The following is a 14,349-nucleotide window of genomic DNA, read 5'->3' as shown; positions in this document are numbered from 1 at the left end:
ATATATATATATATATATATATATATATATATATATATATATATATATATAGTTCACTTTAGAAAATTAAACTTTTCTGATATCCTTTTCCATTACTGCTTCTACGACAACATAATCCTATCAAAAAATGTGCATATCATAGAAAAAACCTACAGATATTTTTTCTAGGGAAATGTAGCCTACATATAAGGCTGTCCACACATGAGTGAAGGAAACCCCTGGCAGACAACCTTACTTCTCCTGTATTTTTTGGTAGTTCTTAGGCCCCGTACACACGATAGGTTAACCAGAGGACAACGGTCTGATGGACCGTTTTCATCGGTCCAAATCGATCGTGTGTAGGCCCCATAGGTTATTTAACCTTCGGTTAAAAAAAAGCCAACTTGCTTTAAAATTTAACCGATGGATTTCTAACCGATAGGTCAATACCGATCGTTAGTACGCACAACCATCGGTTAAAAATCCATGCATGCTCAGAATCAAGTCGACGCATGCTTGGAAGCATTGAACTTCGTTTTTTTCAGCACGTCGTGTTTTATGTCAATGCGTTCTGACACAATATTTTTTTAACCGATGGTTTGTAGGCGCGACGGACCATCAGTCAGCTTCATCGGTTAACCTATGACAACGGTTCGTCGGTCCGTTCTCATCAGATGGACTGATCGTGTGTACGCGGCATTAGCCAGGACTTGTAGATTAAATTGCATTAACAATTAAACCACTGACAAAGTCTATCTACTTGTTCTGATGAAAACAGGCGATTATCAGCACACGTTTTTTTTTTTATGCTGTACACTTTAATTTGTTAGCAGCAGATGAGTCCTCAGGAAGGTCATCATCATGTTCAGCTGTTTGTTCAAGATCATATCATGCAGTAATGCATTGTTCATGGCATAATATTGACAATATTTTTTTATGAATTGCTCTTTTAGTAATCCTTAGATCCTTTTTCCTGCAGTGCCTTCAGCTCCCGTAATTAACCCTCAAGCACCTAACTCTGCCACAGCAACATCTCTCCGTGTATGCTGGAGTCTTTTCTCAGAAGATACAGTAGAACATTACCACCTCTTCTATAAGCCAGTATCTGATGTTGCTCCAGGGGAGGATCGGCAAGGTAAGGTTTTTCTAATGAACCATTGAACTGTGAAATGCGTTTTTCTTTGCTATTCATACATTTGTTGGACATATATCATAAAATGTACTTTCTATTTATTTCATAAAATGGACTTCAATGTATTTTTTTTTTCAGATAAAAATACATTGTAGGTCAACTGAATAAATGTCATAACAATTTAGATGTATGCAATACATTCCTTCATATATAAACCCCCACAATCACCACTGCTATATATATATATATATATATATATATATATATATATATACGCACACACACATATACAGTATCTCACAAAAGTGAGTACACCCCTCACATTTTTATAAATATTTTATTATATCTTTTCATGTGACAACACTGAAGCAATGACACTTTACTACAGTAGTAGTGAGTAGTGATTGTACAGCTTGTATACCAGTGTAAATTTGATGTCTCCTCAAAATAACTCAACACACAACCATTAATGTCTAAACCGCTCGCAACAAAAGTGAATACACCCCTAAGTGAAAATGTCCAAATTGGGCCCAATTATCAATTTTCCCTCCAAGGTGTCATGCGACTCGTTAGTGTTACATGGTCTCAGGTGTGAATGGGGAGCAAGTGTGTTTAAATGTGGTGTTATTGCTCTCATGCCGCATACACACGATCGGTCAATCCGATGAGAACGGTCTGATGGACCGTTTTCATCAGACCAAACCGATCGTGTGTGGGCCCCATCGGTTATTTATCTATCGGTTTAAAAAATTTGAAACTTGTTTTAGAATTAACCGATAGAAAAAAAACGATCATTTGTAGGCACGTCCATCGGTTAAAAATCCACACATTCTCAGAATCAAGTCGACGCATGCTTGGAAGCATTGAACTTCATTTTTTTCAGCACGTCGTTGTGTTTTAAGTCACTGCGTTCTGACACAATCGTTTTTTTAATTGATGGTGTGTAGGCACGACTGATCATCAGTCAGCTTCATCGGTTAACTGATGGAAAAATCCATCAGACCGTTCTCATCAGATTGACCGATCGTGTGTACAGGGCATAACTCTCTTAGGCCGCGTACACATGGTCGGTCCAAACCGATGAAAACGGACTGAAGGACCTTTTCATCGGTCCAAACTGATCTTGTGTGGGCCCCATCGGTCAGTTATCCTTCGGTCAAAAATTTTAGAACTTGCTTTAAAATTGAACCGATGGACGCCTAACCGATAGGTCAAAACCGATGGTTAGTACGCAAAAGCATTGGTTAAAAACCCGTGCATGCTCAGAATCAAGTCGACGCATGCTTGGAAGCATCGAACTTAATTTTTCTCTGCACGTCGTTGTGTTTTACGTCACCGCGTTGGACTCAAACGTTTTTTTAACTGGTGGTGTGTAGGCACATCAGACCATCAGTCAGCTTCATCGGTTAACCGATGACAACGGTCCTTCGGACCGTTCTCATCGGATGGACTGATCGTGTGTACGCGGCCTTATACTGGTCACTGGAAGTTCAACATGGCACCTCATGGCAAAGAATTGTTGCTCTACATAAAGATAGCCTAGGCTATATGAAGATTGCCAAGACCCTGAAACTGAGCTTCTCGCAAAATGAATATTATAATTTTTTTGAGAGCTAATCAACGTCAGTGTTTCACTTACACATTACTTAGCATGAAAAAAAATATATATATCTGTCTATAGATCCACTTTAAATATATTAGTACGGTATTATAATATTTAGTGTACTAATAACAGATCCTTTCCAAGTATTATGAGCTTAAGTGGTCCTGATTTACCGCAAATTTGTATGAATGGTTTCCATGTGGTGATATAATGATGTATGAGTCACAAATGAAATCTCTACAGATTCTTATTTGATGTTACTGCTGTGTAATGATAAATCCATGGGAATTAAGGAGTGTATTACATGCACAGCCCACGTCTTTGTTGAGCAATTATGATCAGGTCCTTCTCAGCTCTGCCCTCATCAGAGCCCGGGATTAAACCTGTGCCTTCATTACACAGTGTACATTTGTCTCTATTAGTTCTCATGATAAGATGAGTAATACTAATTTAGATAAATAGTATGAATCTCGCTGACCTAACACGAAATACAAAAATGATAATGCTGATGTTAACAACTATACTTATTCTGAAACAAGAGCTGGAAACAAATACTGTGTACTATCCTCCATCGTTTGCAACAGTAAAGCAACATTATGATGTGTACCTTAAACTCTGATCTTCTGATATGGAAACTTTATTTTATATACGGCCAACTATCTGGTGGGGCCTAATGTAGAAAAATGAATGAAAAGAGCAGTATAAACCATGAGGGCATGCTTGAATCATGGGCCCAAATGAAATTGGATATTTGTATGTATAGCGACTCTGATCACTGAACCTACTTACTATGCCTGATCGTACACAGGCATTCAAAAGTACACGATCAGGTAGGTAGGTTCAGTGATCACAGTTGGTATGTGAGCATTTATCCACTTGCATGCGGACCCACAATTCAAGCATGCCCTTGTGGTTTTTACCTGCTATTTTTTACTCATTTTGGTAAATTAATCTCCTGTGTCTGTAGGCAGAATATAAAATAAAGTCAAGCCCTGTACACACGATCGGTTCATCCGATGAGAACGGTCTGATGGATTTTTCCATCAGTTATCCGATGAAGCTGACTGATGGTCAGTCATGCCTACACACCATCGGTTAAAAAAACGATCGTGTCAGAACGCGTTACGTAAAACACAACGACGTGCTGAAAAAAACGAAGTTCAATGCTTCCAAGCATGCGTCGACTTGATTCTGAGCATGCGTGGATTTTTAACCGATGGACGTGCCTACGAACGATCGTTTTTTTTCTAGGTTAGGTATCCATCGGTAAAATTTAAAACAAGATTTCTTTTTTTTTAACCTATGGATATTTAACCGATGGGGCCCACACACGATCGGTTTGGTCCGATGAAAACGGTCCATCAGACTCATAAGAGTTGTTCCATATCAGAGGAACAGAATTCAACGTACAATGTACTGTATGTTGAACGTCCAAGCAATGTTCTCTTTGTGTAGAAATAAAGTGCTGGGCTAAAACAAAATAAAGCTCTCTTCAGTCCTCCCAAGACCTCCTGCTCTCTAGCTCCCTTATCACCTCTTCCCATGCTCGCCTACAGGATTTCTCCAGAGCTTCTCCTATCCTTTGGAACTCCCTACCCAATCTGTCCGCCTATCCATATTTAGATGATCCCTGAAAACACTTCTCTTTAAAGAAGCCTATCCTGCTTCTAACTAATACACTGTTTTACTTTCTCCATCAACTCATCCCTACAGCTATTACCTTTTGTATCAATTGACCCTCCCTCCTAGATTGTAAGCTCTAGCAAGCAATGCCCTCTGATTCCTCTTGTACCAAGTTGTAATGCAACTGTAAAGTCAGCCTTCAATTTGGTAAGTGATGTGCAAATTGTTGGCGCTATATAAATCCTGTATAATAATAATAATAAAAAAAGTGTAATACTGTGCAATAAAAACCATAAAATCTCAAACCATCAACCCAAGACAGCTTCCGACACTCCAACCATCCAGCAGACCCGATCCATTCCATAAGAATTCCCCCAGAATGAACGAGACAAGCTCCGTTCTCTGAGTCAAAATGTATGAACACTTTTAATGGTAACTCTCAGTCTTATATACAGTACAACATATTACAGTAATCAAAGGAACAAAAAACTCTCCACCCACACATCACTTCAATACACACTCTTAGACAATGACATCCCGTTGAGCTAATTATTCCCCAGACATTCCATCTCCGATACTAAGTGATTCACCTGCAGAATACACATTTCTGTCAGCCGTTTTGGCAACGATTTACCATGACCTGATTACTACAGCTGAGAAGTACATTCCACACATAAAACAGTATTAGCACACTTAATGAGAGATCCAGGAGCCAGGCTGTCTACCAAGCTCAAATCCACCTCAATTAGCATATCAACAGACCATGTTACACAGAGGAATGAGTCACTATTGACCGGTAGGTTCAGGATAAGCCAACAACTTGTAATTAGTTCTTTGCAGACATTAAAGAATATATTGTGGATTACTGTCCATGCTAAAACAATCCAACATATGTCCCTTATTTCCTGGCTCAATCTGTGCCCAAAAGGCACTCCCGTTACAAAGTGCAATCAAAATTTATATGTGAATATCAAGATAGAGTTCATTCAAAAGATCCGATGGAAGAATCCATGTTGAAGAGGAGATCAAACACCAATACAAAAAATGGGGGCATACCAGAAAGCCAGCGACCCCCCCTTATTCATGGAGGTCTAACAACGCTTGTTCGGTTCTATAATCCTCTGAAGGAAAGACCCGATGTCATCTCTAGTGGCCGCAGATGGTGTATACCGGAAGATTCACACTACCAGGAAGCAGTATCAGAGCACCGATGAAACTCAGCAGCAGAGTGTATATAAAATATAAAAACTCCACTTAGTGTGATTCTGTATCAGCATCAGGTTTATTAAAATCGTAGTGCACTTACACTAAAATGGTTGAAATGAGCACGTATACCTTTAAATTCCAAATCGATCTATCTCCCTCAAGTGAAATGGCCGATCAGCAATCGAGCATGCGCAGCAGCGTGTGCACGTAACTCCTACCGATACGTTTCATCATAAATGGGTGTTTGACCTTTACCTTTAACTTTTTTTTTAATAATTTATCTTTACCTTCACCTTTAACACAGATTCTTCCATGGGATCTTTTGAATGGATTCTAACTTGATATTCACATATGAATTTTGATTGCACTTTATTTACAGTATATGCACTTTATTTTATAGACATGTTTGAGACTTTATGGTCTCCTTAAGAATGTTTGCATTGAATATGCCTATTGCTTGATTGCACAATTTTGCACTTTATTTTGTTTTAGCGCTGCACTATATTTCTACATTATCTGTGTGCCTGGTATATGGGTTATAGTGTACAGCTGCCAATGCTCAGTTCCAAGCGTGGATATACCTTTTTCTTTGTATTCAATGTTCTCTTTGTGCCTTCTGCCCTATACGGTATACAACAAAATTTGCATGCATTTTTCTGAAAACTACATTGAAAAATAAATATAGACCAGCTCACTAAGCGATGAAATGTACATGCATTATTTGCATGTAACAAAGCTTGTATGCTATGCTCTGGTAGCTTATGTACTATCATAAAGGAAAAAGCTCTTCTATGGTGGATAAAATGGGTAATATGTAGATCCCAAAACTGGTTATTTTACTGGTTCAATTTTCCACAGGGTACTCAAAATAGGGGAATGCCAAACACTAAATGACAGAAAGCAAAAAGGGTGCACCAGCTTAGTGCATTACCAATGGCACCATTTGATATAATAAAAATGGTAAACAATTTAACTCACAAACATAGATGAGTGTAAGGCTCATAGCATAAAACAGAAGAAAACTTCAACTATAGCATCAGCCTGTAGCCCTGGATAGGCACAGATGACACCCAAATCAATAGTAGATGCTTAACTGTTTCGAGGGTAAAGACTCTTTCTTAGACCTGAGACTATCAGCCCAGAGGAAGAGTCTTCACCCTCAAAACATGTATACATCTGCTAATGATTTGGGTGTCATCTGTGCCTATCCAGGGCAAAAGGTTGATGCTATAGCTGAAGAATCCTTCTGTTTTATGCTATGAGTCTTATCTTAAACTCATCTATGTTTGTGTAAAAAAAAAAAAAAAAGAAGAAGAAGGGGGAGATGAGGTCACAAACCTCAGGATTTTTAAGGTGTTTCAATAGGAAAAATAGAATCAATTGCAAATCAATAAAAAATTTAAATTTTATTACAACGATTAAAAAACATGAGAAAAATGTAGTCAAATATAGTTTACTCTGTTTGCACACTCTCAACATTTTTCGCTTTACAAAGCTTCTTCAGGAGATTTCAGATGTGCTGCAATAAATTCTATGGATAACAAAAAGACAGGAATGAATGCTCACGTTATAGGTTTGATAGCACTAAAAAACATCAAAAATACAATCAAGAGAATTGGCATATATTGAGTATGCAGATATTTCAAAATGAATAAAGCAGTAGGTTATAAAAACATAAAAAAAAAATCTATAAATCTACATGGGAAGAAATTAACCTACCAAGGCTGCTTGAACCCAGATCAAAGATTTAGATAGGAAAGTACATGTCCCAATTATGTACATAGGGGGCACCCTGTCCGGCTATACCTCAAGCGATCACAGGAGGAAAATGAATTAGGGATAGAGTTCCTACAGTGAAAAAGGAAATAGAGTGTATAAAATTAAATATATTCAAACAAAACAAAAAAAAAACATTCAATGTTCAATAGTGAACAGGATGGTAATTACCTTGGTGGGTCTTGGAAAATAGAATCAATGATATTTTCTCCTGCTGTAACAGCAGTTGAACGTCTTGTGGAACAATCCAAAGCAAATAAATGTTAGGCTGGAGTGTATGAATACATTCAGCGATACTCATTTAGTCAAGATTACGTTTTAATAAATGTATTCCAAAGATTGAAATCTATAAAGAAATAAATGAGGCAAAAAAGTCTCATGAATGTCTGAGCTCTGAAGGCAGTATAAAAATATCAAATCAATGTAGTAGGGATAAGTAGTAGCAAAGCTTACCTATAATGAAAGGACAGGTTTTGTACAGCAGGGAGAGACAGATGTTCACTCTCCCTCTCACCGGACGCCTCTGAAAGATGATAGCGGCAAACAGCCACATTCATATAGTTCTCCCGGGCCGGCGGCATCTGACATCAACGCCGGGACGCAGACGTAACGCGAGAATGCTCGTGCGCATGTGCCCATCTCCCAGATCATCGGTGTTTCATAATTTTAATTGATATTTATCTAGCACTTCATTATCACTAGTGTCACATTTTAGCTTACAAGAGTGCAGCTCTTCCTTTGACCATTATTATTAGTGTTGTATAACATTTTAGTTGCCGCTTTACTATTTATCGAATTAGCGCAGTACACCCCTCTTTTTCATATTCCTAACACATTACCCAGTCCATATCAGTATAGATATCCAGCATGAGATTTTTGCCTGTTGAGATCTGATATGTTTTCAAAGTGTTCCTTTAATTTTTGTTTGAGCAGTGTACATTTTCACAGCAAGAGAATATACATGGGATTCAAATTTCCCCAATAGTGCAATATTAAGAAGCATACATGTTCAAAATTAAACCATAGTCTTGAAAAAAATTGAAGATAAAATTAATAAATAGAAAAGGAGAAAAAAAAGTTACAAAAACGGTTTGAAATTTAGGGCGTCATTTAAGCCTGGTTACCTAAGAGCAGACAGGTCATGTATCCAGCGTGCCTCTTTTTGTAGCAATATTTTGTCATAGTTGCCCCCTCTTTCATTGGGGGGGATATGCTCCAAGGCAAAAAAAATGCATCTTGGAACAGTCAAAGGCATGGTAGAGACCCATATGGCGACTTATGCTACGAGCCTTAAACTCATCTATGTTTGCGAGTATAATTGTTTACCACTTTTACCATAATACATGGTGCCCTTGGTAATGGACTAGGTTGGTGCATCATTCTGGTTATTGTATCATTGCAATCTCTATTCCAAGCACCAGTGTATGGAACAGCATATAACGACTAGTGCGTAAGCTTCTCAGCATGTGCACACAAATTTGCACATCCACATGCAGACTGATTATTATACACAATATATAAATAGCGCCAACAGTTTACGCAGTGCTTTACAATGTATAGGAGGGGACAGCACAATTACAGTACAGTACAATACAAAAGGTACAGGAGGGCCCAGCTCGTAGAGCTTACATTTAAAAGAGAGGGGGTGGTGGTACAAAAGGTAATAGCTGCAGAGAATGATTTTATGGGGGTGGCTCTGGGACAGTTGTTAGGTGGGTGTGGGATAGGCTTCCCTGAATAAATGAGTTTTTAGGGATCTCCTAAAGGTGGACAGGGTAGGGGCTGATCAGACATACTGGGGCAGGGAGGATGAGAGAGGCTCTAAGGAAGTCCTGAAGACTAGCATGGGAGGAGGTAACAAGGGAGCTAGAGAGCAGGAGGTCCTGGGAGGAGCGGAGGGGACGATTTGGGCGATATCTGCAGATGAGCTTGGTGATGTAGATGGGGGCGATGTTGTGAATGGCCTTGTATGTTATGGTTAGCTTTCTGAATTTTACACGGTGGGGTATCGGAAGCCAGTGAATTGATTGGAAGAGAGGAGCAGCAGTCACGGATCGGTTAGTGACGTGTATTAGTCTAGCAGCAGAATTCATAATAGACTGAAGGGGGGATAGCCTGCTTAAGGGTAGGCCATTAAGGAGAGAGTTGCAGTAGTCAAGGTGGGAAATAATGAAGGAGTAAATAAGTTGCTTTGTGGTGTCATTAGTCAGGAAGGGTTGAATTCTGGAGATGTTGAGGAGGTTAAGATTTAGTCAGTGATTGAATATGGGGGCTGAAGGAGAGGTCAGAGTCAAGGATTACACCCAGCACCCTGGCATGTTTAGAGGGACCAATGGTCCTGTTGTTGATATTAGGGGGGGGGACCATGAAGGAGGAAATATAACAAGCTCAGTTTTAGAAAGATTGAGTTTGAGGAAGTGGCGTGGCATCCATACCGGTATGTCATTCAGTAAGTTTGAGATTCGTGAGGAGATCGAGGGGGAGAGTTGAGGAGTGGAGAGATAGATCTGGTTGTTGTCGACATAGACGTGCTATTGGAAGCCATGGGAGGTTATCAACTGGCCCAGGGAAGAGGTATAGAGTGAGAATGGAAGAGGCCAAAGGACGGAGCCTTGGGGTACCCCATTAGAAAGAGGAGCAGAGGATATGGAGTTGTAAGTGACACTAAAAGTGCGCTGAGATAGGTAGGAGGAGAACCAGGATAAAGCAGAATCACGGAGGCCAAGGGAGTGTAATTTGCTGAGGAGGAGCAGGTCATTGGTGAGTTTTAGTAGGGCAGTTTTAGTAGAATGTTGTGGTGCACTGATGCATTTACACATTTATTTTGTCCCCTTTAACCTCCCTGGCGGTATGATTATTTCAGAAAAAAGGTGCTGAAAGCGGTACCATTATTTGCAAAGAAATTTGGCGTTTTATTCTGTAGGCCTGTAATTCTTAGGAATAACTCACTTAAATTTTTTTATGACGAATTTCCCCACAAATCGCTATCGCACAATTCTGCAAGTGATTATAATTTATTATCGCTGTTTTTTAGCTGCTCTAAAACCATTTTTGACATAAAGGGACACTTTTGGACAATCTACAGTTTGCAGGCAGAAAGAACAGTTTTTATTATATAAAATGACATGTAGGGCACTGGGCAGACCACTAGGGACAAGGGGGGTGTGTATTTTTTACATACAGTACTGTAATCTATAAGATTACAGTATACTGTATGTATTGTGTTTGTTTACCTTTTTGAATTTGGCGCCGTTCTCCGCCCCCGTGCGTCGTAACGTCGCAGGGAACGGAGATCGGCGGCACACAGAGGCACTGTGTGAATCGAGCGAGGTCCCACTCGCTCACACAGCGCGGTGGCATCACTGGATCCAGGGACAAGGTAAGTAAACAATGCCTGTGGATTCAGCGAGGCGAGCCCGAGTCTGACTCGGGGTTACCGATCGTAGCCAAAAAATATCACCCCGAGTCAGACTCGGGAACACCGCCAGGGGGGTTAATAATAAGAATGCACATCTGGTATATTATATTCCTATATGACAGTAATAAGGAAAAATCACATTATAGAAAGCAGATGTCTGTCCGGTCCAGACTGATCTCAGAGTGCCAGAACGCTACCCACCACCCCTCTCATTAGTTCAATACCTCCACTGTGCATCATTCAGGTTAGGTATACATTGACTGAACACTTATGACTTTGTCTGTTTGTTGCATTGGGCACATAGCATGCAAGATCTGCAGAGTGAAGAGTGAAGCAAAAAATACTGATCTGCATAGTTGTTCGTGTTAAGTGACTTTGAAATTATTGTAACCACTGGATAACATGACAGCCAGCAACAAGTGTTTTTAAAAGAGAATGATGGCATTGGCAGCCTCCATACTATAATTTTAATTTAAACCCTACATACAAGTTACTTGTAATAAATACCATAAAACTTTTAACTGAAATAGATCTCAACCATTACTTTCTTTTTTGTCAACAGAATTTAAGATAAAATCCAAAGAAACATATTGTACAGTAATGAACCTGATGCCGAACACACAGTATGAATTCTGGGTTATTGCAATAAATGCCAGTGGAGAGAGTCCAGCAAGTGAAAATGCAGTGTATGTGACAGGTAATGCTATCATTGTATAATAATGGCAAAAAAAATCTTTATAAACATTACCAATGCATACAAGGAAAATGGGCTGTAAAGGGGCTTCTGATTGGCTAGATGTTGGTGCCAAATTGCAAAAGTCACCACCCCACTTCTTATTTTTTGAATAAGGCAGCTATCCACCTATTTATGATGGAACCACCCGCCATATTGTGTTATACTCCTGGCATTCCCAGCCATAGACGTTAATATTTAAGAAAAAAAAGGAATGTACACACAGAAAATGCATTTACGCACTTTACTGAAAATTTGCAAGCTTTTCGTGACATCTGACATCACATTTGACATACTAGCAGAATTCTTCAGTGCTGAACTCCATACACTGGAGTAGATATTCTGCAGTTGTCATTTCTACACAGAACACCGACACTTATTTTGTAGGCCATCTTCCATTTGCACCTCCTCTCCTGGGGAGCACCATAGAGTTGGGACCACTTCCCCAATGTATACCAAGTCCTTAGCATTCGGCAAGTAGGATCAAGGTGCTCACATTAATATACCAGTCTCCTCCATGTCCCTTCCATAGGTCTGCCCAGCTGGGCAAACTCCCAGATGGTGCGCTCATTCCCAGGCTTCACCACTACTCACATCTGAGATCTATGGCTGGTGTAAAAGGCCTTTGGCATCCCACTGCATGACTTGAAGAAGACGGTTACGGGAGACAGGGGAGACTCCAGCTGTTCCTTCTGTATTTTGTACCACCTCACCTGAGACTTTTGCCCTGCAGAGGGCCCTTTAGATCAGTTCTATACAGTACTACATCCTTAGCAGCTCCCATGCAATGTCTACGACTAGGCCCCTCCCACACTGGCATATATATGGGCACCAACTCCATCAAGAACATTACTAGAGGAAGATTTTCTCAAAAAGGGGCCTAACATGCGATTACAATGTTCCCTTAAGACCCCTTTCACACTTGGGCACTTTGCAGGCGCTATAGTGCTAAAAATAGCACCTGCAAAGCGCCCTGAAAGAGCCGCTGCTGTCTCTCCAGTGTGAAAGCCCTGAGGGCTTTCACACTGGAGCGGTGCGCTAGCAGGACAGTAAAAAAAAAGTCCTGCTAGCAGCATCTCAGGAGCGGTGTGTATACCACTGCTCCTGCCCATTGAAATCACTAGATTTCCAAAGATGCTTCTAGCGTTACCGCCACCATGTGGGCAACTTCTGCTATTGTTGTCTGATCTTTAGCATTGGTTCTTAACCATGCGTGTTTGTACTTTTGACTTTAGTCCGATGGACTTGTGTACACACGATCGGATTAGCCACAATCGGACATTTGTTAGGTAAAAGTTCTGCTAAAACAGGTCCGTCTGACAATTGTTGTCAAAAAGTCAGATCGTGTGTAGGGCCCTTAGCGGCAGTGGCGGCCCCTCCATTAGGGGTGCAGGGGCCGCCCCCCTAATCCATGCGTCTGGCCTCTAATCTACATGCAGGGTGCCGAACACATGAATTTCAATGTTTTTTTTTATGCACATTAATTGGGGCCTGAGGCTCTAATTGGCTTCAAAAAAGGGTGGGCGAGGCAAGGGGGCAGAGCACTGTGCCCTTAACCCACCCAGTTGTGTTACAATAGCGATTTAATATTTTCTATTGTCTTCCTGATACTCCTCCCGGCCGACCCTATTGGCCGAAAGGAAAAGTGATCATATTGGCCGCTAAGGGAAGCCATGAGGAGGAAGCCGCTGTGAAGCCAGAGACGCTGGATGAAGCCACCAAGGAGGAAGCTGCAGCAGAGGAGGAGGAGATGCAGGTAGGAGCCAAAGCTGCCTAGATGGGGTAAGTACGGGTCTGGTGGGGGGGGCATGTGAGCAATGGGGGGGGTTTGACTGAGTGACCAACCGAAAGGGGAAGTGGCGGTGAGTGTCTTGTTTGCCAACCCCCCAAAATATACAGCACCAGCCATCACTGATTAGTGGTAGAAATCTTCCAATGGGGACACTAGTTCCGGCGACCACTCCCGAGAAGCCTCCTCTGTAAGATGCTCCCAGCCACAGTTGCACCCCAGCATCATCCATCTACAGCACAGGTGTCAAACACAAGGCCCGCAGGGCTGAATCCAGCCCTCCAGGACATTTCTTGTGGCCCTCGCACCTCTACTGTAGCTGCAGGAGAGCTCCAGCCCTCCTCTGGTCCTCCTCCAGACCCTTACTTTCTGCTTTCAAGCAATGCATCCAGCTTCTTCTCAGCAGCAGCATAATAAAAGGGGGGTGCACTGTGATGGAAGAGAGAGTGGGGGGGGCTCTTAACATCTAACGTAAGGGGAGGAGATGCGCTGGACATCTAATCTTACCGATACAATCGGCCCTTTTGAGGGCAATCATAATGCTGATGCGGCCCACGGTGAAATTGAGTTTGACACCCCTGATCTACTGCATAGTGGTAATAGCCCTTGTGAAGGATATGTCAGTGTAATTCTCCCTGCTTGGTTAAATTGTGGGTTAGAGGTAAAATGGATTCATGTGTTACAAGCTATTGACATGTTAATGACCCGTCTGCAGCTAGCTCCTTATTTCAAAGGGATGTTAATCCTGTTTAGTGTGATTAGAGGTGACTCATGTTATGTATTCTGATTGCTCCATTATGCGGTGCCAGGCTGCCCAGCTAATGTGTTCTGTACACCTTGTAATTAACTTCCCTGATGTCATTATTTAAAGAAAATGTGTCTCAGGTCGGCTCCGAATTGTCTGGCTATATTCTGTATGAGAAACTCCAGAGTGTGTGAAAAGGGGGTGGAGCTCCCATTGTTCCTTGATTAAGGATTTAGCTTGTAAAACTGTATTTATAACCAGCAGCAAGCTGCCAATAAATCAGTCTTGGTTCCAGCATTCAGTCTTGACTCATGTGTGGATGATCCTGTGATGTTCTTGTATGGA

At 41.0% G+C, this 14,349-nt stretch overlaps 1 protein-coding gene across 2 annotated transcripts in view; it reads left to right on the top strand.

Annotated features, from left to right (window-relative positions):
- Nucleotides 1-14,349, top strand: part of FSD2 (fibronectin type III and SPRY domain containing 2) — a 65,118-nt gene that overhangs the window by 23,824 nt on the left and 26,945 nt on the right. For both annotated transcript variants that reach the window (XM_040342586.1, XM_040342585.1), the window contains exons 7-8: nt 959-1,114; nt 11,300-11,434. In XM_040342586.1, the coding sequence (XP_040198520.1) occupies nt 959-1,114; nt 11,300-11,434 (291 nt within the window). The remainder of the gene's footprint in view (nt 1-958; nt 1,115-11,299; nt 11,435-14,349) is intronic.

The sequence above is a fragment of the Rana temporaria genome, chromosome 3 (genome assembly GCF_905171775.1).
Source record: "Rana temporaria chromosome 3, aRanTem1.1, whole genome shotgun sequence".
Lineage (NCBI taxonomy): Eukaryota > Metazoa > Chordata > Amphibia > Anura > Ranidae > Rana > Rana temporaria.
The sequence above is the reverse complement of the archived record's forward strand: the minus strand, read 5'-3'. Positions and strand labels throughout refer to the sequence as shown.